Source organism: Galeopterus variegatus, unplaced genomic scaffold (assembly GCF_000696425.1).
Source record: "Galeopterus variegatus unplaced genomic scaffold, G_variegatus-3.0.2 Scaffold3132, whole genome shotgun sequence".
Taxonomy (NCBI): domain Eukaryota; kingdom Metazoa; phylum Chordata; class Mammalia; order Dermoptera; family Cynocephalidae; genus Galeopterus; species Galeopterus variegatus.
In genome coordinates, this window is record NW_007729243.1 from 225914 (window position 1) to 245154 (window position 19241).

The 19241-nt window shown below is 44.1% G+C and overlaps 1 protein-coding gene across 1 annotated transcript in view; it reads right to left on the reverse strand.

The window, feature by feature from the left end:
- The window catches only part of RPIA (ribose 5-phosphate isomerase A), a 25480-nt gene extending 6645 nt beyond the window's left edge, over window positions 1-18835 (reverse strand). The window contains exons 1-7 of the mRNA XM_008584043.1: window positions 18535-18835; window positions 14288-14348; window positions 12627-12682; window positions 5303-5362; window positions 2902-2966; window positions 1596-1664; window positions 672-813 (exon numbers count right to left, since the gene is read on the reverse strand). Coding sequence (XP_008582265.1) covers window positions 672-813; window positions 1596-1664; window positions 2902-2966; window positions 5303-5362; window positions 12627-12682; window positions 14288-14348; window positions 18535-18819 — 738 coding nt within the window. The 5' untranslated portion in view covers window positions 18820-18835. The remainder of the gene's footprint in view (window positions 1-671; window positions 814-1595; window positions 1665-2901; window positions 2967-5302; window positions 5363-12626; window positions 12683-14287; window positions 14349-18534) is intronic.
- Window positions 18836-19241: the final 406 nt, after the last annotated feature.

The window sequence follows — 19241 nt, forward strand, 5'->3', positions numbered from 1 at the left end:
TGTTTATTTAAGTGTAAGAAGGAAAGAAAAAAGTACTGTGCAACCCACTTTAGAAGGTGAAGAGGAACATTTGAACTAAGTGGGATATATTCCTGGGGAGGGGTTCACATACTCCAAGAAATTCTACTTCTTGTCACATTTAACCACAGAACAAGAGAAAAGAGGAGGAAAAAAAGAATATTACACCATGGAACCTAAAACAACACTCTGCCCCAGAGGGGCTTTCCAAAGCCTGTGTTTAGCAGCTATCAGCCAGGATGGTCCAGGCCTCAGGTACAAAGGTCAGAACACATGAGGAACATCAAATCCTCAGGGACAGAAAAAGAATCATTCCCCCACTTGTACAGGGGATATGTATTGTATTAAGTATGGTCTTATCTACATGAGTTTGTATACAGAAATTAATAAAACCATCTGTCTAAAAATAAACAAATCAATTGATCAAAAATAAATAAAAGCTGACTGCCTGGTCTAGGTGTATAGTCTACATGAGTTTGTATACAGAAATTAATAAAACCATCTGTCTGAAAATAAACAAATCAATTGATCAAAAATAAATAAAAGCTGACTGCCTGGTCTAGGTGTATAGGACCTAACTGGGGAAGAAAGGAGGACACCACACTGAGAACCTGGAGTGCCCTCCAGACACCCCCTTCACCCCGGCCACTTACTGCTTTGTTGATGGCCATTCGAAGTTCAACCACGCCCCCAAACTTCTGGGTCACAGCTCGGCTCACTGGGACGTAGGCCATTGGAATGACCTCAATGGGAATACCCTTGTGCCACTGATCCCCAAGGTTCTTTGAATCTTTCCTGGAAATAAAGAGTCAAAAAAGCACAAAAAAAGTAAATAAGCTCAAAGGTGCAGACAAACACCAAAGTCAGGAATGGAATTAATCAGATGGTCGAAGGGCAAGGAAAGTGATAAGGGACAGTCTACCAGGAGCTTCAAATGCATTGGCTGTTTTCCTATTTTTAAAAAAATGATGTCTGAAATAAATATGACAAAAATGTGGGCTTGTGGGTATCCAGGTGCTTATATTTATGCTCTTCTTACAGCTGTAATATTTCATAAGCACACACATACATATTTATATTTTTAATTAACATGCTCAGCACAACTGCCTTCTATCAGACTCCCTGAAGGAGAATCTGAAAGCCTGGTCAAAGGCTGTCCACAATACAAGTCACATGTGACAAACCCTGACCCCAGAGGAAGCAGAGCCTGCTGAGTCACTACCTGTGGGCAGGGCATGCCTTGCTTCCTTTGAGGCTCTCTGTGAGGATGAAATGAATAATACATGAAGTCATGCTCTATTAACAGGGTGACAAGTGGTTTCCTCCCTCTGTCAATGGACACATGAAATGGTACTGGAGATCCCAGCTCAGTGTAATAGTGATGTGGTCAATTAGCGACATCTACATTCAGCATGGAAGCAGAACATAAGCCCTCCCAGCCACTGCCCTAAATCCTAGCCATCCATCTCACGAAGTTAGATAGTCCCTCCATTTCTCTATAAATGACCTCCTCTATAAAATGGGAATGAGGCTTGGGTCCAATCTACCACCTCAGGGGGTACTTCAGGACACTGTACCTGAAATCAGCGATCACAATGAAGTGACTAGCATAGCCAGCCACGATCTTCTCCTGGGTCAGACAGCCTCTGAGGATGGGAAAGAAGGAAATGAACATAGGAATAAAACAAAATCTCAATTTGGAAGATACAGGAATCCCAAATCTACTAAATCTTGGGGTTTAAAGAGAAATTTAACTTCAAATTTTTAAAGGAACATCCCCAACACCATCATGCTGCTTCTAGTAGACTACAGACACAGCAGTGTGCGTCTGGGAGGAAGCTAGAAAGTGGACAAGGTTCCCATTCAGGCCAGGCATGATCCCATCCAAGATGTGTCTGAGAGGAAGCATTGTGCTTAGGGAGACGTCATCTGGACATGGCATGAATGGGAGGGTTGACAGCCTGAGAAGGACAAGCTTTGAACAACCTGCCCTATCAACTATTTGACAGTCAGAGTGATGGAGTAGAGAGAGCCCAGCACACTGAATCAGCAGATCTGAGTCCAAGCTATCTCTATTGCTTACCAGCTAAATTAGCTCACATCTGCAATCAGGAGGATTAAGTAATACATACGAAAAAATCTTACAGACAGTAAATGTGATTTTAAACAAATTTTACGTCATTCAATAATCTGCTTGAAAGTAAGAATCAGCAGAACAGGACTGTAGCTTTTTTAATTCACCATTCCCTACCCCTCAAATCAGCACTTAAGTAACACCCAATAAGTATTTTCCAAATGAATGAATAACACCCTTAACAGGTCACACAGGTAAAAGCAGCTTTACAGCAAAGGCCACACACTCTGCCCACAGACCTAATGATCTAGCCCAATAATAAGTTGGTTTAGCCTGGACAGGTTTTTTTTGGTTTGTTTTGTTTTGTTTTTAAAGATGACTGGTAAGGGGATCTTAACCCTTGACTTGGTGTTGTGAGCACCATGCTCACCCAGTGAGCTAACCAGCCATCCCTATATGGGATACGAACCTGTGGCCTTGGTGTTATCAGCACCACACTCTCCCGAGTGAGCCACAGGCCGGCCTTAGCCTGAACAGTTTTTAAAGTTTGAATCAGCGAAACACAAATACACAGAGAACCCAGTAAGATGAATGACCCCACTGAAGAAGCCCAGGTTCCTTGTCACCAGATTGCTGCTAATGACCAGAAATGTCAAGCTGGCTCTAAAGCCATATGCTATCACCATCCTAGTTAGAAAGAAAAACTCAAACACATTACAGTGGCAATTTGTTTATTCTATGTTCCAGTTTTCCTTGCTAAGGATTAGCGAGAAGATAGTCTTCAGCAAGAAAGTCCCCACAACACTCACCCACCACCCTTGATGAGATTGAGATCAGCATCTACTTCATCAGCACCATCGATGGCAAGGTCAATCTGTGTCGGGGAGAAGAAAAGACAAAAACCACTAAGAGCCTCTTCAGGGGAGTCTCTGTGCCAAGCTTGACCATACAATAGCTGATTAGATCCTCAGCAGTCCTATCAGCGAGGTCCAGCATTCCATTTACCCAATCAAGAAACTGAGGTTCCAAGAGGATAAGCCGCTTTGCTAGGGTCACAGGGAAACAAACATGGGGCCTGGGACTCAAACCTGGGTCTAACTTTTACCTATGACATTATACTTCCCTTTCTTGTTGATAGCCTTCCCGATGGAAAAGCTGGAATCACTGAGAGCATGCAATCTCAGTGTGGGTGACATTAATCCTAAGGAAGCAAAAACTGGCTCTTGGAGGGTTTGGGGGAATGGGAATCTTAGATATTACAATGAGTTTTTTGTTGTTGTTGTTTTGATTTTTTTGGTGGCTGGCCAGTACAGGGATCCAAATCCTTGACCTTGTAATTGGATATATTACAATTATTTCTGACCCTCCAAAGGGCCACAAGAACATAAACAGATATAGAGTATATCAGTAGTATTAAATTCCATAGGGGGTGGGAGGACAGTCAACAATTTTTAAAAAGCTCAGGAAAAACTGATTCAGAAGTCTCTGTACTAATGTGGGCAAAAAGGCAATTTCAAGTGGACAAGAAGATCAACTGAAGAGATATTTAAAGTAGTTGACAAACACCTATGTTTTCCTGAATTGGGCATTATTGAGGCATTCCCACTAAGACTCCACGAAACTGTCTAAGCTTACCCTCTCCCTAGATCAACTGAAGAGATATTTAAAGTAGTTAACAAACACCTATGTTTTCCTGAACTGGGCATTATTGAGGCATTCCCACTAAGACTCCACGAAACTGTCTAAGCTTACCCTCTCCCTCTATTAGGAAGCTCCACTGCCAGCCCCAAAAGCAGTCTAGGAGCAAACGGGTTCATTCTTTCAAAAACTGAAAGCAAGGAAGTTATATATTTCTCATCACTCATAGTACTCCACATGGACAATGTAGAAACTTCAAGTGCGGTTTTTTAAAATGGTAGTATGCAAGGTACACATTCTATTCATGTTGCAGTGCTATATAGCACAGGTGCAAAGCCTGCAGAGCTTCATGGGGGGCATCCTTATTTCCGTACTTTTACAGGTTCTGGCCTATGTCTGAAATCACACCTTGCATCACTCCCCCTAACCCTTCACTAACCCTAGGGCCTGGCTGTGCTGTGGGCAACTCTCTGGTACCAGAAGGTGGTGACCTTTTCTGTCTGGGCTCTGGGCCCACCTTCAGCCCAAACCACTCTCCTCACAGCTGCTGAACAGCTGATTCAGCCTGCACCCTGGCTCTGCCCACAGAAATACCCCAACGAGCCCTTCCCATGGTTCTTACTAACCCCATGAGGCTCATATGTACCATGGCGACATGGGTTACTAGACCACATCAAGCCCTGGCCCCCTTCCCTTACCATGTACCAACACACTCTACTCTGTCCTAACCACCCTCACCAGCCTTGAGCACTGTCCACATATGCCAACATGCCCATGTGGAGCTGTTCCCATGTCTCCCACCTACACCCCTCTGGAATGTTCCCTCCTGCCCCTGCCACCTAACCTCTACAGCTCAGCTCCAACCATACCTCCTCCCACAAAATTCTTCTAACTAACATCACTCTAGAGCCGGAAGTACCCAACATCAAATTCTGGCTCTGCCAACTACAAACAATGTGGCCTTAAGCAAATGACTTACCCTCTCTGTGCCTTTTTCATATCTATAAAATGGGATAATTATGGTACCCACCCTCAAGACTACTGGAGATTAAATGGTTTAATACAGGTACAGAAGTTAGCACAATCCCTGTACATAATAACAGCTCAGAAAATGCCAGCTGGGATGATGTGTGATTCTGTTCACCCTTCAGTCTCCTCTGGACTAACCCTGTATTTAACAGTCTTTACCACAAAACTTAATTTTAATCTGTTTCCAAATGTCCACAGCTGCCCCAAATGATTACTTCTTATCTCTACTTAGGGGTAAGCTCCGTGGGCTGGCTGGCTCTTATACCTCTAACAAGGGCTGCAGGAAGCCCTGGATCCAGCTTGTCCAGTTCCTCTTCACTGCACTCACATTGAGCCCTCAGGGTTAAACTACAGAGAATATACTGGAAACTAACCCTCTCTCCACTTGTAACACCAGGCAGGATTAGCACTCAGAGTCCCAGAAAAAATGTTAATATGAATAACTGAACTTTTCCTTAGACCTGACAAGATATCCAGAGCCCATGAACAAGTGATAGCCATTAAAAAAAAAAGTAGAAAGACACAGCAGTCTGACTCTCTTACCTCTGGGTGTCGATCCAGGTCACTGAGGGTTAAGCCATATTGCAGGATGAGCTGACGGGCCTGTGGAGAACAAGAAAAAGCACCTACGATCATTTACTCTGAGCACATGGCAACAATTCTCAGAATTCTTTTGGATTCAAGTGTCAAACACTGACTCCGGACCCAGGTTCTCTCCCAAATCCCAACGTAGGCCACCTAGAGGTAGCAGATCTAGTGTCACAAATGGCAAACTAACTGCTAATTCAACCTTGGAGTCAGTAAAAGGCAAACAGCACACAGTGAGGACTCTGCTCCAATGCTAAGCTAAGAACTCCTCCTCAGTGACCACTACTAAAGACAATGCCAGGCCTCCTAAAGCTCCTGGCAATATGAGTATTTTTTAAAAAACAAAAAAAACCTCTAAAGAACCAAATCCACAAGATATTAGAAAAGTTTGAAAAACAATCCAACAGTATGACAAAAGACTGAGGAAGATCACTATGAATTGATACAAAGAGATTTCCAGGCCATATGTTGAGTAAAAAAAGGGAAAAGTATACACTCAGAAGAGTACAGAGACTTCCGAATCGCTAAGTAAGGAACTTGGCAAATTTAGAGCACCAGACTTGGAATGATTTAATGTGTTCATGAAAAAAGACAACACTATTTACTTTAAAAACATGCTTCATAATTGGCCTTTTAAAAAGGCTGGCTAAGGGGGAGAGCAGTGGTTACAGCCACACATGATCCTGAGCAGGATTTGCAGCTGGAATAAAGGTACCGTGAACTTCCGCATTTGCTCACCCAAGTCCAGGTGAGGTGCTGACAACACCAAGGCCATGGGTTCAGATCCCCTTACTGGTCATCTTTTTTAATTAATTAATTAGATAGATGATAGATAGATAGATAGATAGATAGATAGATGATAGATAGATAGGTAGGTAGGTAGGTAGGTAGATAGGTAGATAGATAGATAGATAGATAGATAGATAGATAGATAGATGGATAGATAGATAGATAGATAGGTAGATAAGTAGATAGATAGATAGATAAATTCATGCTTAAATTGAAAAGCACCCAAGATTATAAATCAGAAAGTCTAGGTTCTAATCTTAAATAAACCAGCCACATGGGCCTTGACAAGTTTTCTCATCTATAAAAAGATAGGGATAGATGAAATGATCGAGGCCAACCTAAAATCCTAAAACACTAAGAATAAAACACAAAGACCCTGGAATTTACAATGTATGAGCCTTACTTGGATCCTGCTTCAAACAACTGCAAAAAATATTCTTGTTTGGTTTTTTGACAATTGGCAGGTAAGGGGATCTGAACTATTGACCTTGGTGTTATAACACTGTGATCTAACCAATTGAGCTAACTGGCCAGCCTGTAAAAAATATTTTTAAAGGATAAGACAGTAGGAGAAATAGTAACCCTGGATTTTTATTTAACACTATCAGGGATTATTGTTAATTTTTTTAAATATTGTTGTCATGTTTAAAAGACTTCCTATTTTCCCGAGACATTATAAAATATATGTAATGAAATGATATCATGCCTGGAATTTGTTTCAAAATAACAATGTTGGAGCAGAATGGGGTATAGATAAAAGAAGACTGGCCATAAATTGATAATTGTTGAAACAGGGTGCTGGGTAACGGAAATTCATTTTACTGTTCTTTATCCTTTTTGAATTTTCGAATTTTCCATACTAAAAAGCTATAATAAAACGCTGGCTGAAGAAGCAAGTTCAAAAAAAAAAAGAAACCCATGACTTTGTTCTTATTAAACAAATATATAATGAAGGGGGTAAATAGCTATAAAAATGGTATTGCTAGGTTATTTCTCAATTCCTAGATTACGCCAAAAGTAGTATTAGAGAAACCATCCTAATTCCAGATCCTGAGGCTAGAGAAACACTGGAAAATTCTGGAAGGTAGCCTCAAAGATGGCTCCCGATGATCCACACCTCCTTATTTTCATGCCTTTGGGTAATCCCTTCTCATATTGTCCCAGGGTCGGTCTGTGTGACCAGTGGCACATAGCAGAGGTGATGGTGTGACACTTACAAGATTAGTTTATAAGAACACTGCAGGGGGAGGGTGGACATAAGGGTGAGGGGGAATGCTCAAGTGATTCCCCCTCCCTCCCTCCCTCCCTCCTTCTCCATCTCTCTCTCTCTCTCTCTCTCTCTCTCTCTCTCTCTCTCTCTCTCTCACACACACACACACACACACACACACACACACACACACACACACACACACAGAGAGGGTATTACTAAGCCAATCATTAATACATTGCCAACTAATAAGGACTTTTCAAAAATAATCACCATGTCCTGGACAAGGATAGGCTCCCCTTCCTTTAAAAGACACATTAGGCTGGCCAGTTAGCTCAGTCAGAGTAGAGTTGTAACACCACGGTCAAAGGTTTGGATTCCCATACCAGACAGACATAAAATAAATAATAAAAGGCACAGTATGTCTACTTCTTCTCTGCCATATATTTGTTGCACTCATAAATGTATTCATTCAATGAACACTTATGGAGTACCTACTAAGAGCCAGGCACCACACTGGACACTGGAGATAGTAAGTAATATCCCATTCCCCATGCACAAGGGCTTCATATCCCTATAAAAATATACGCACCTTAAATAGTCACTGTGTCCAACTGAACCCTTTGTCCTCACCACAACCACCAACCACCCATCCCAGTACCTGAACAGAACCTAGCACATGAGAGGGGTCACAGGTGAGTGTTGTCTATGCTCTGCAGCTGGGAGACCTGCTGTGATCCCCCTGCCCGCCCCCAGCTTCTGCACACACTGGGACTCTCCCATCTGTCCAGACAGTAAGCAACAATATGAGGACAAGATCTGCACTCCCTTTAAACAGTTCTGTTTCCCCATTCATAACAAAGGGCTCAGGAATTCTGCCTATTTGTGAGGACGGACAACTGAAGTTTGGGGCCCTGTACAATGACCCCAAGATCCCAGTGGGATGGAACATCTTAAGCCTGCTCCCATCAGCAGAACCTTCAACTCTCCCTTCTACTCACCTATGACTCTTGTCCTCATCTATGACTCATCTCCTAACAGGGACCATTTGAGTGACCCTACAGCTATATAGACAAGTCATAATCAAAAATGGCATGAGCCTCATCCTTCCTGAGTGTTACAGGTCCCCTGACCACCACAAAAAAAAAAGATATATTAGAGTCCTAACTCCCAGTACCTGGAGAGTGTGACTTTTTTGGAAATAAGGTCTTGTCTTTACAAAGGTAATCAAGTTAAAATGAGGTCATCAGAATGAGCCCTAATCCAATACGACTGGTATCCTTATAAAAGGGGGAAATTTTGACAGAGTCAGACCCACACAGGGAGCACACCGTGTGAACATGAAGGCAGAGATTGGAGTGATGGGCCTACAAGCCAAGGAACACCAGAGATTGCCAGCAACCCACCAAAAGCTAGAAGAAAGGCGTAGAACAGATCCTCCTTCACAGCCTCAGAAGAGAACAACCCCGCCAACATCTTGATCTGACTTCCAGCCTCCAGAACTGTGAGACAATAAATTTCTGTTTTTTAAGCTACACAATTTGTGGTAACACAGGGAATTCAACACAACAGTCCTACCATGGGAGTTTTGCCCCATCACTGGCTCATGCACATGCAGCCTCAGGAGCTAGAGTGAGATCAGCATCTGCTGGACACCAGCCACTTCCAGCTGGCACGCTAAGGGGTATGCTGAGGGTGTGGAGGAAACACCCTTGCCTGCCTTTCCAGCCAGAGCTCCTTAAAGTGCAGGGAGCAGGAACACTAATGATTAGCTTGTGTTCCCAAAGAACGACAAGAAGCAATGCGTTCTCACTGCAATCCCACAGCTGGTGCCCCCAAATGTCTCTTGTGACTAGGGACGGTGGCATGTGACAGGCTAGCAAGCCTTCTGTTTTTCATATATCTCACAATAAAACCTGAAAACTCTTTGCATTTTCCCTTTGTTGAGACCCAGAAAGTGATACTCCAAAGGGAAGGCCTCAGAAGCAGCCTCAAAAGCAAAGATTTCCTCTGACCCTTTCCTGCCCTCCTGTCACTCAGCCTCATTTTCCCTTGATGCCAGCCATAATATCTAGAATCCCTCTTCCCCAAGGCAGGTCACAGATATACTCTAATCTTCCCCCCTGCCTCTCGGTCTTGCACCTGCGCATAAAATTCTCTGATCCACCTTCTCCTACTGTAGGTCATAAGACCCCCAATTCCAGAAGGAATGAATGCTACACAGAGAGGCCATGAAGAATTTTAACAAATAGGCCTTGTTGGGTTTCCCTACTCGGTCTATTAGCATTAGATAATACTTTTCTTGTCCAATCACATTTCTTCATGGCCGTGCCTGCTCTTAGAACCTAAGCAAAAATATGGACAATTTTCCCTAGATCTTTGGGTCTTTATTCTGAAGGCTCCTGTGTCACATAAAACGATGATCAAATAAAATTTATTATGCTTTTTCTTCTGATTAACCTGTTGATATCAGGTGATTTATTTATAGAACCTTCAGGGGTATTAAAGGGATATCTTCCTTTGGCCCCTACACCTTCTACCACCTAACTGAGGTAGGACTGAAGGCAGAATGAGCAATAAATGCTGTTTTGGGCTTAGATCAGATCTGGCTGCAATACTTTATTTTCCTCTTCCAAAAGCCTTAAATTTTATTTTATTTATTTATTTTTTGTTTTGGCTGCTGGCCTGTATGGGGATCTGAACTCTTGACCTATGGTATTATGACACCTCACTCTAACCAACTGAGCCTTAAATTTTAAAGGACAAATCTACCAAAATCATTTAAATCCCAACAGGTTTACTTGTTCAAAAATATTGTGATTTCTTCTCAACGATTTCAGGAGATTACATCTAACTAAACTTAACACAAATTAAGTTTGGGTTTGAGGGGAAAAAGAAAGTAGCTGAACAACTGAATTTTTAAAAGTCCTGAGAATTTTGAGTGACTCCTCCACCTAATTAACTGGAATTGGCCAGCATTTTCCAGTCTAGATCCACTGTTAACCATTATCACCATAAAACAAAGGTGGGTTAGGAGAATGTTATCTGAACACAGGATCAAACTTCCAGATAAAGAGAGCAATTTGAACACCTGTACTTAGCTCAGCTTCCTCCCAAAACCTCTCTAAAATTTTTCTTAAAGGCATAAGCCTCACAGAAGAGAAGAAAAACAGCAACAAACTTTTAAAAGCTGGACCACTGATTACAATGGTAAATAAGGCAGAAATAAAAAAGAGAAGTCCTAGGCTAATACTGGAAAAAGCTAAGAAGCAACCAAATAAACATCACAGAACCTTCCAAAACATTCAGGAATCAGTGACATGGTGAACTCCAGGAAGCACATACAATGGTAGGAGTAAAAAAGGGAAGACTGGTTGAAAGGCTATTTAAGACCCTGTTATACCTCTATATCCTCTTCCCAAAGTAGCGCAGTGATTCTCTGGAATCAGATGTCAAACAGCAGGCCTTAGGACTGAATTGCCAGGCACAGGTGAGGACAAGCATACTCCATCAGTGAGCTTTTGCTGCACAGCAGCTACGCAGTGATTCTCTGGAATCAGATGTCAAACAGCAGGCCTTAGGACTGAGTTGCCAGGCACAGGTGAGGACAAGCATACTCCATCAGTGAGCTTTTGCTGCACAGCAGCTACCGTAAAACTCAGTGGCTTAAAAGAGCAAATATTTACTATAGTTCATGATTCTGTGGACTGACTGGGAATTCTGGTCTGAGATGGCTGGTGTAAGATGGCCTCACTCACAAGCCTGGAGCCGATCTCCACATGGTATGTTATTCTCCAGACTAGTCTCAGCTTGTACATGTTAGGGCTCAGGACCCCAAAATATGACTATAGGAGACCAGATATGCCACCTCAAAATATGCTTCTTCAGTATATTTCTTTTTTTTTTTTTTATCCTTTTTGAGACCGGCCGCACCGCACTCAGCCAGTGAGCGCTGTGAGCGCACCGGTCATCCCTATATAGGATCCGAACCCGCAGCGGGAGCACTGCTGCGCTCCCAAGCACCGCACCCTCCCGAGTGCGCCAAGGGCTCGGCCCTTCAGTATATTTCAAGCTGGTTATTCTTAGATATTGCAGACATAGGAGTAGCTCTGAAAAGCTGTCCTTTTGTAAAGGAAATTTACATCTATAAAGAAAATCTACATTAGTGAAAGTATGCTCCAGACAAATTTTATTACCAGAGACTTCTTATCTGCATAACAAGATAACCTTTATTCAACAGATATTTCCTCCCTTCACCCTCCCATAACTTGTCTCCACCACCACCCAGAAGCCCCAAGCCCCTATTACTTTCTGTAGCACAGGATGCTATCTATATAAGCTTCAATCATCTGGCTCTTCCTCCAGTCTCATTTTTCTGTGACACTTCTCCTATGTGTATGCACATAATTCAATATGGTTTTTCTCCTGTTAATATGCTTTATATTAATTTTAGTTGTGGCCCAGTCGAAGAACTTAGGGTGAAGAGAAGAATTAATTTTTCCTTCCCCTTCATTCACATGGCTGGCTTACACGGAACCTTAACCTCTCTCCTCACCAGAGCTGGCTGCAGGCTGCCAGCACTCTGAGCCTCCAGGACTTGTGGGGAGGCAGGGCGGGGGAGGGGAGGGTGTCTAAGAAAACCCAGCTGTCCACAACTAAGTCCATAAAGTCCCAGGAGCACCAGCCACCTGCAAGTCCAACCTGCTACCCCAGTTCATACTATCACCTTGACTAATTCCATGAGAGATCATACACATACCCCTCCCTGCAATGGCCAGATGAGGGATTGCAAATGGCTATATCTGTGAACCTCTCTTACCTTCCACTTCCTGAAGTCTACTCTTTCCTTATCTTTCCCTATAATTAACTGACTCCACTGCTTTTTTCCACCAGCTCCTACTATTTTATGATAAAAGAACATTACATATGGAATCAAAATACTGTGCCTGCCTTACTAACACATCACTTAATTCCTTTTAACCTGAGTTTCTTCACCTATAAATGGGTGATGATGAGGATGAGGATGGAGACCTCATGGTCATCTCTGTATCTCAATAGTGCCTGAACTCAAAATGCACTAAAATATTCACTGAGTGAATGAATGAATTCATCTTAATCCACACTTCCAAGGAACAATCCTTGGTCAATAATCTCTTCTGCTCCTGACTCTCTCACCTAGAACAACCCTGATGTACAACATAAAGCCAAGTGTCTATGTCCTCGGGGAACCAGATGATTCAGCAGCAGCTGCCAAGGTGCAGAATAGAAAGCAGGACATACCTGGAAGGAAGTAGGAATACAGACAAGGTTCAGATTCTCTTGTTTCACTCTTTCAGCTGTGGAGACAAAAGCCAAATTGGTGGTTTTTCTCTCTCCCCGCTTTACTTTGCTTGTCACATATGCATTTGCTCAAATCCAACAGAAAGGGAAAGGTCTATCTCCCACTAACTGTTGCCTTTCATTCTGTGTCCTCGTCCTCAGTAAACATGCTGGTGATCACACTTCACATACTAGAAGACAGGAACACTAGAAAGGTAGAGAGGTAAGCACAACTGTTGCCTTTCATTCTGTGTCCTCGTCCTCAGTAAACAAGCTGGTGATCACACTTCACATACTAGAAGACAGGAACACTAGAAAGGTAGAGAGGTAAGCACTAGCCACAGAAAGAGCAACGTCAGTGTTTGCTATTGTTATATGCCTCACAATATTCTAAAAACTTTGTATATATGAACTCTTTTAGTCCTAACAATCCAAAAGGTGAATTATAATAATTATCCCCATTTTACAGATAAGGAAACTGAGTTACAGAGATGTAAAGTAACTTGGTATTTATACAGCTAATGAGTAGCGGAGCTCAGATATGACCCCAGGCAGTCTAGCTCCACAGTCTTTACTACCCTATATTGCCTTTTCCAGGCAAAAGCTAGAGCTATACTTTTGCATTTAACAAAAAATATAATCATTTGTAGGCCCCAAAGAGTGATTAAAGGGAATTTATTCATTTTGGATTGTGCCTTTCAGAAAAGTCTGATTTTTTAAAAAAAAGTTTTTTCTTAAGGAAAAAACTATCTACTAAAATTTCAAGTCTTTTTAATCACTGAGTCTGCATGTTCAGGGGTTTAGATGCCACTAGTATTAAATCCACAGTAATTCCTGTGCCTAAAATTCACACACGTGGTTAAGGCACAAAGGTATACAGCACTAAAGCTCCTGTTTGGCCAATGAGAAGGCTTCCAGAAGCCATCACGCCAGTCTACAACAACTCCTTAAAGACAAAGTATTCCTAATTTTGCCTAGGGGCCCTGTCCCTTGGCTCCTTGAAGAGATCAGCATTCAAGCAAGCCTCTCCCCTGGGCTTTGTTCTCAGGAACACAGAGAAGAGCAGTAAAACCTGTTGAGCAGCCACAGAGGATAAAAATTCCTGAGCCATTCCTAAGCACAGAGATACCCCGATCACAGAGATACCCTAATCACAACAAAGTCAGAACAGCTGCAGGAACCACATACCAACTGAAGGAGCTCCACATCCACTCCAGGGTCATGGACAGGGCAAACCTAAGCTGACCTCAATTAGTTTGCCTGAGGAACTCACAGGCTTCAGAGGACCCCTGATGGGAACGTGCCATCAAGGTGATCAAAATTCTGTTGGGACCTCAAGCTGGAAAAGCTCCTCCCCTCCAGCCGAGAAGAGTAAACAAAAGGGCATCCCCCAAAGTTGGCTGAAAAGGTCCAAGAATTCCTCTCTCCAGAGAAGAGCAGAAACTCTCAACTGACCTCGGGCAGGCACTCCCCTCTCCTCAGCTCTGCACTGCTGTAGCCAAAATGGGCAAGTGCCAAATCTGTGCCTCACTTCCTCCCTCTCCACTATCTCCCCACTCCCATCATCACATACAAAACATCAAGTAGACACAAAACACCCAGTAGACAGTCCCAGAACATACCTATTCGCTGCACAGCATGGACAATTGTAGAACCACTCCCAATTCCCAGCACTTGGTTATTCTGCCAAAAAAGGGGAAGAAAAAACAAAATTTATTAGTACCATATTTTATTCCCTCTTCAGCCCACTTCCTAGAGCTATAAAATTGTTATGAACAAAAATGTTTTTTTATTTTTTCTTCTTAAATAACATAAAATTGTTATGAACAGCAATTCACCAATGCAGATGCGAGGTAGGTACTGTGCTTATTTTACAGAAACGTAACCATGAACCTCAGAGCTGTACTTTATCCTAGTGCCCAGTGAGCAATTAATCAACAGAGCCCTCCTCACTTCATTTCTGACACTGCCAAATCACTTCCTCCCTTCCTCCCTTCATCCTACCAGATAAAATGACTGGCTTAATTATTTACATCACACAGCAACTTTTCAGCAATTTAGGTTAGCCTCACAGAAATGGCCTGAGATATATACTGTAAGATTCCTGGCCAATCCCAGGGAGCTAATCAGAAAGAAAAGGCCCTAGGGAAAAATAAGAGTCTGGGTAATAGTGGAATGCCGGGGTTTCTGGCTTCAGTACCTTTTCACACAAGCTTAATGTGGAAGGCAGGGGACTGACCACAGGCACCTTCAAGTCGGTGGCATCAAAGAAAACCTCAGGGACACCCCAAGACCACCATCTAGAGCTCTCCAAAGTCATCAGGAAAAGAGGGGAGAGGGTCTGAAGTAACCTCCAAATAGTAAATCACGCCAGCATCTGTCCAGTTGATGCCAAGGGGTCCCCATTTTGCATGAGCCAACTTCAGAGAAAATGGGAGAGGGCAAAGACTTAGTTAAGAACATGAGAAATGGTCTTCATCTGCAACAGGAAGAATGTGCAATAGATGTAGAGGACTTCCTGAGTATAAAGGACAAGAAACAGGCATCACAATACTGAGCATACCACCTTAAGAAAGGGAGAAGATACCTATGAGCAAACCAGTCAGTCAGTTAGACCACAAACAGCAAAACAAGGCCATGGTACTAACAGTTAGGAACTAATATGGAGCTCAGTTCCCAAGTTCCTGTCTGGCTGAAAGTAGAGTATGGGGTTGAGGAATGAAATCTATTTGTTATTCAGTAACGCTTTAGATACTTGAAAACTATCTACATGCCAGGCACTGTTCTAGGAACGGAAGATTCTGAAAGAAAAAAAAAACCCCAAAGTCCCTCTTCTCAGAAATACCATTTTCTAGAGAGGATACATGATAAACAAGTACAAAACTAAGTAAACAAATACATGACCAAGAAGAGTTCTGCAATGAAAATAAATCACAGGTAAAGTCATAGAGGATGGGTGGGTGGGAAACCCAATTTAGACTGGATGGTCAAGGAGGCTTTTCTGGGAGCATTTCAGCTTAGGTGAGGGATAAGATAGACCTGGTAGTGCAGAGATGGCAGGTGGGCAGGTAGAGTATTTAAGGTGGTTAAAAGGTCCTCAGGCTGAAGGGAATGCCACCAAATACACAAGAGGCTTGGGCCATCAGAGTAGAGCTTACACCAGGTCAGGATTCCACCTGCAATGATGCCCTCAAGAAGGCAATGTATACAATAAAGTCAATTAGCTGTCTGGGCAAACTCCAAAGGCAAGGATGTCAAGACAAGTAAATGGTACATCACAGCATGAAAACATTCTAAATGACTGAATACCTCAACATGTAAAACTCTTCAAGTAATGAGAAAATGCCTTGACTTATCAATTCCTAGGTAGGCTTAACCTGACTTTCCCACTTGACCTGAAGCTGAGAGCTCCAACTATTTAGTAATTCAACTGCCAGATTTCTCATTACCAAGCTTAGCCATACACTCATGTCACTCACCGGCTCCCAGCAAGCAAGTGGCACACAGATGAACTTGGGTGAATCAGACAAGCTCTCTGCAAGACTTCTTTGGCTTTTGAAAGAGGCCAAGAACTGCCTGCCAGGCCCAAAGCTCTTCAACTATGTGATCTTGCTACCTTGGAATCAAATGACTGGCCCAAAAATCAGCACCCTAGCCAAAGCCAACCAGAAGTTGCCAAAGGCTGCCTACAAGGTGGCCCAACAGAAGGCTGCCAAGCAGGCCTTGCTGGAAGAACAGGCCCGTCCTAATGCACAACATTAGAACACATGTTGTATGTGCAACATCAGACCTTCACTCACTTTATCCAAAGGGGTAACCCCCAAAATACTGCTCCTGCAGACCAATTGGAACCACTGCCCACCAGCTTTTTCAAGCTAAGCCAGTCAAAAAACAAAGCTCAGGCTCCAAACAGAACAAAGGGATGAGGCTACAGACCTACAGGAAAGCACAGTCCTACATGGTGACCCATCCTGGGCAGTTACACCCCCAGAAACAGACAGATCTGGGTCAGGGTGGCTATACAAAGGATTCGGCTCAAGAACTCTCCAAATTCTCTATCCACCCAGACGTGCAAGTGGTCACCACACCGGAACACCAAAGAGTCTAACTAAGCAAAGAACCACCAATAACCTTACAACCTCCATATCTGTATCCATACTCTACACAACAAACATTTACTGTGCAGGCCCCACTGTGGCCAACACTGAATGAAGATATGGTTAACCACCTTCCAGGAGTTTACCCTTTAAGAGGTTGGGAGAGACAAGCACACAGATGACTAGAACATAAAACAGCAACATAAAGCACCTAAGAGGTATAAAGTGCTACAGAATTGCAGAGGAGAAATCTTCTCCTCCTTAGGAAGCTAAGGAAAAACTGAAAAGAGGAAATGACCTTTGAACCAAACCCTGAAGGACATATAAGATTTCTACTGGTGCCCCCAAAGGCCAGTGGAGATCTCCCTAGGATTACCTAGTAACTTAATGAAATGAAGCAGCTAGAGTCCAGTATTTGGGGGCTCTAGGCTGAAGTGAAGGATTGCGGATTTTTATTTAATAAAATACATAACTTATACAACAGAAGGTAGTGATACGTGTGCCACCAAATATGAATATAAATAAGTTAATAGGATAACTTAGCTAATGGAGCGTTTCTAATCTTATAGATTTCATTTACCAGTCTATAACTGTTCCTTTTATGCGGGTATTTTGAAATTTTATCTTATTGTCCCAATTTTATAGCTGAAACACTGAATCCCAAACACAGGGCCAAATTACACATTTTACCCTCTCTCTGTTAGTTCCCATTGAAAATCCTATCGCTAACCAGACTTGAGCAACACGCTACGCCAGAACAGGGCAGGAGAGGAACAGGTGGAAGGGCACTGGAACAGGAGTGGCTATTTGTCATCCTTTGTGCAGAACAGGCTGAGCCGCAAGTTACCACACTGGCCCCTCCCACTTAACCAAGCCGAAGTGAAGCTCAAACGATGTCATCTACGCAAAATAACTTTGTACTGTAAAGCATTAACGAATGTAAAGAACTATCAGAGGAGAAAAGGAAATCTGATACCACTTTCCAAGAAAAGAAGAAACAAATGCCAACAAGGCCAGGTTAACTCCACCACGAGGCAGAAATACTCCACTTGGCTTCCTCCCTGTCTTAGTAATATAATTAAGATAATTAATTTGATTAGTGACAGTAAATCTACTTGGGTTTATACACTCCACGAACGGCACCACACCCGCGACCTAACAAGTGGGGCCACGACCTCACTGAGTAACAGCTAAACGTTTCCGCAGCCCCGCCTTAAGAACAGCATCCAACAGACTTCAAGTGTCCACCCGGCCCTATCAAAGGGAGGAGGTTTAATGCCCCGTCTTCCCTTCCCTCCGGCAAGTACACTCAGAGGCGGGCACGCGCCAAGCTGAGACCCTCTTTGGAGTGAAATTTCAAAGCAGTTTGCAAACCAGCTCTCCGCCGCTTCCCGGGGCGGTGAAGAGAAATGAAGACCTCTTGGCAGCCTCCCAGCTCACCACTTTCCGTTTTTTGAGGAGGAGGCCACAGGGCAAGTGCTTCTAGCCCCCACTCCAAACATCAGACACCACCAGGCTCCACTTGGCCAACTGTTCAGCCAGACAAGGGACAAGGAGTCATAAGAAAGCTCAACTTTTAAGGGACTCTCTCCCAACCAATTCCACATCTAAGGAGCAGGGAAGAGGAGTCTAAACTCGGGTCAAGTGCCCACCCTCTCCCCTCTCACGCAGCCCCCGCCTTGCCAGGAACATAAGCGCCCGCAGGAAGCACCCAGAGTGCGCAACACGAGCCCGTCACGCCAAGGACAGGAGCCCCGGTCCGAACCGCTCACCCTCACGTGGTTCTCCACAGCCGTGCGGCCCGCCAACTTCTTGGCCTCCTCGGCCTTCATCATCGTGGAGGGGGCCGGGTAGACGCTACTGGCGTCCCCGCCGCTGGTGCTTGTGGTGCCAGCGCCGCCGCGAGTGCCGGACTGTGCACGCCCCGGCGGCTGCACATGGGAACCCAGGGAGCCCCAGCTGTTCCCGCCTCCGCCGGAGGCCGCGCCCCCGGCCCGCCCGGGTAGCGGGGCCAGGACCCGCCCGTAGAGGGTGCTGAAGGGCCCGGGGCGCTGCATCCCTACACCTCGCTCCAGCCTCCGCCGCGGTCCTGCCCCCGGCTCTTCCGGAAGTCTGGTCGCTCACGTTCACGGCGCGCGCGCTCTGCCGCGCGGTTCTTGCTGGGAAATGTAGTTCCATGGCTTCAGAGGCCCGTAGCCGCGCTCCAGTCTGGACTACCAGCCCCACAATGCTCCGCGAATGGGTGCGCAAATCGGCGGCGACCGGCTTTGGCCCGTCGGTCTGGGAGGTCGTTGTATCCGCTTGCAGAGGCGCGTGGCGATTCCCTTCGCAGGAGAGGTGTGTCTTTACGCCACTGTTAGATGAGTCCCAGGAATTTTTCTGTCTGCCTACGCCTCAGAGAAAGGGGTGTTGGACCTGACCATATTGTTTTTTCCCAGCAATGAGAATGGTTGAGACCTCAGAGCCGTGGCTCTTGTGT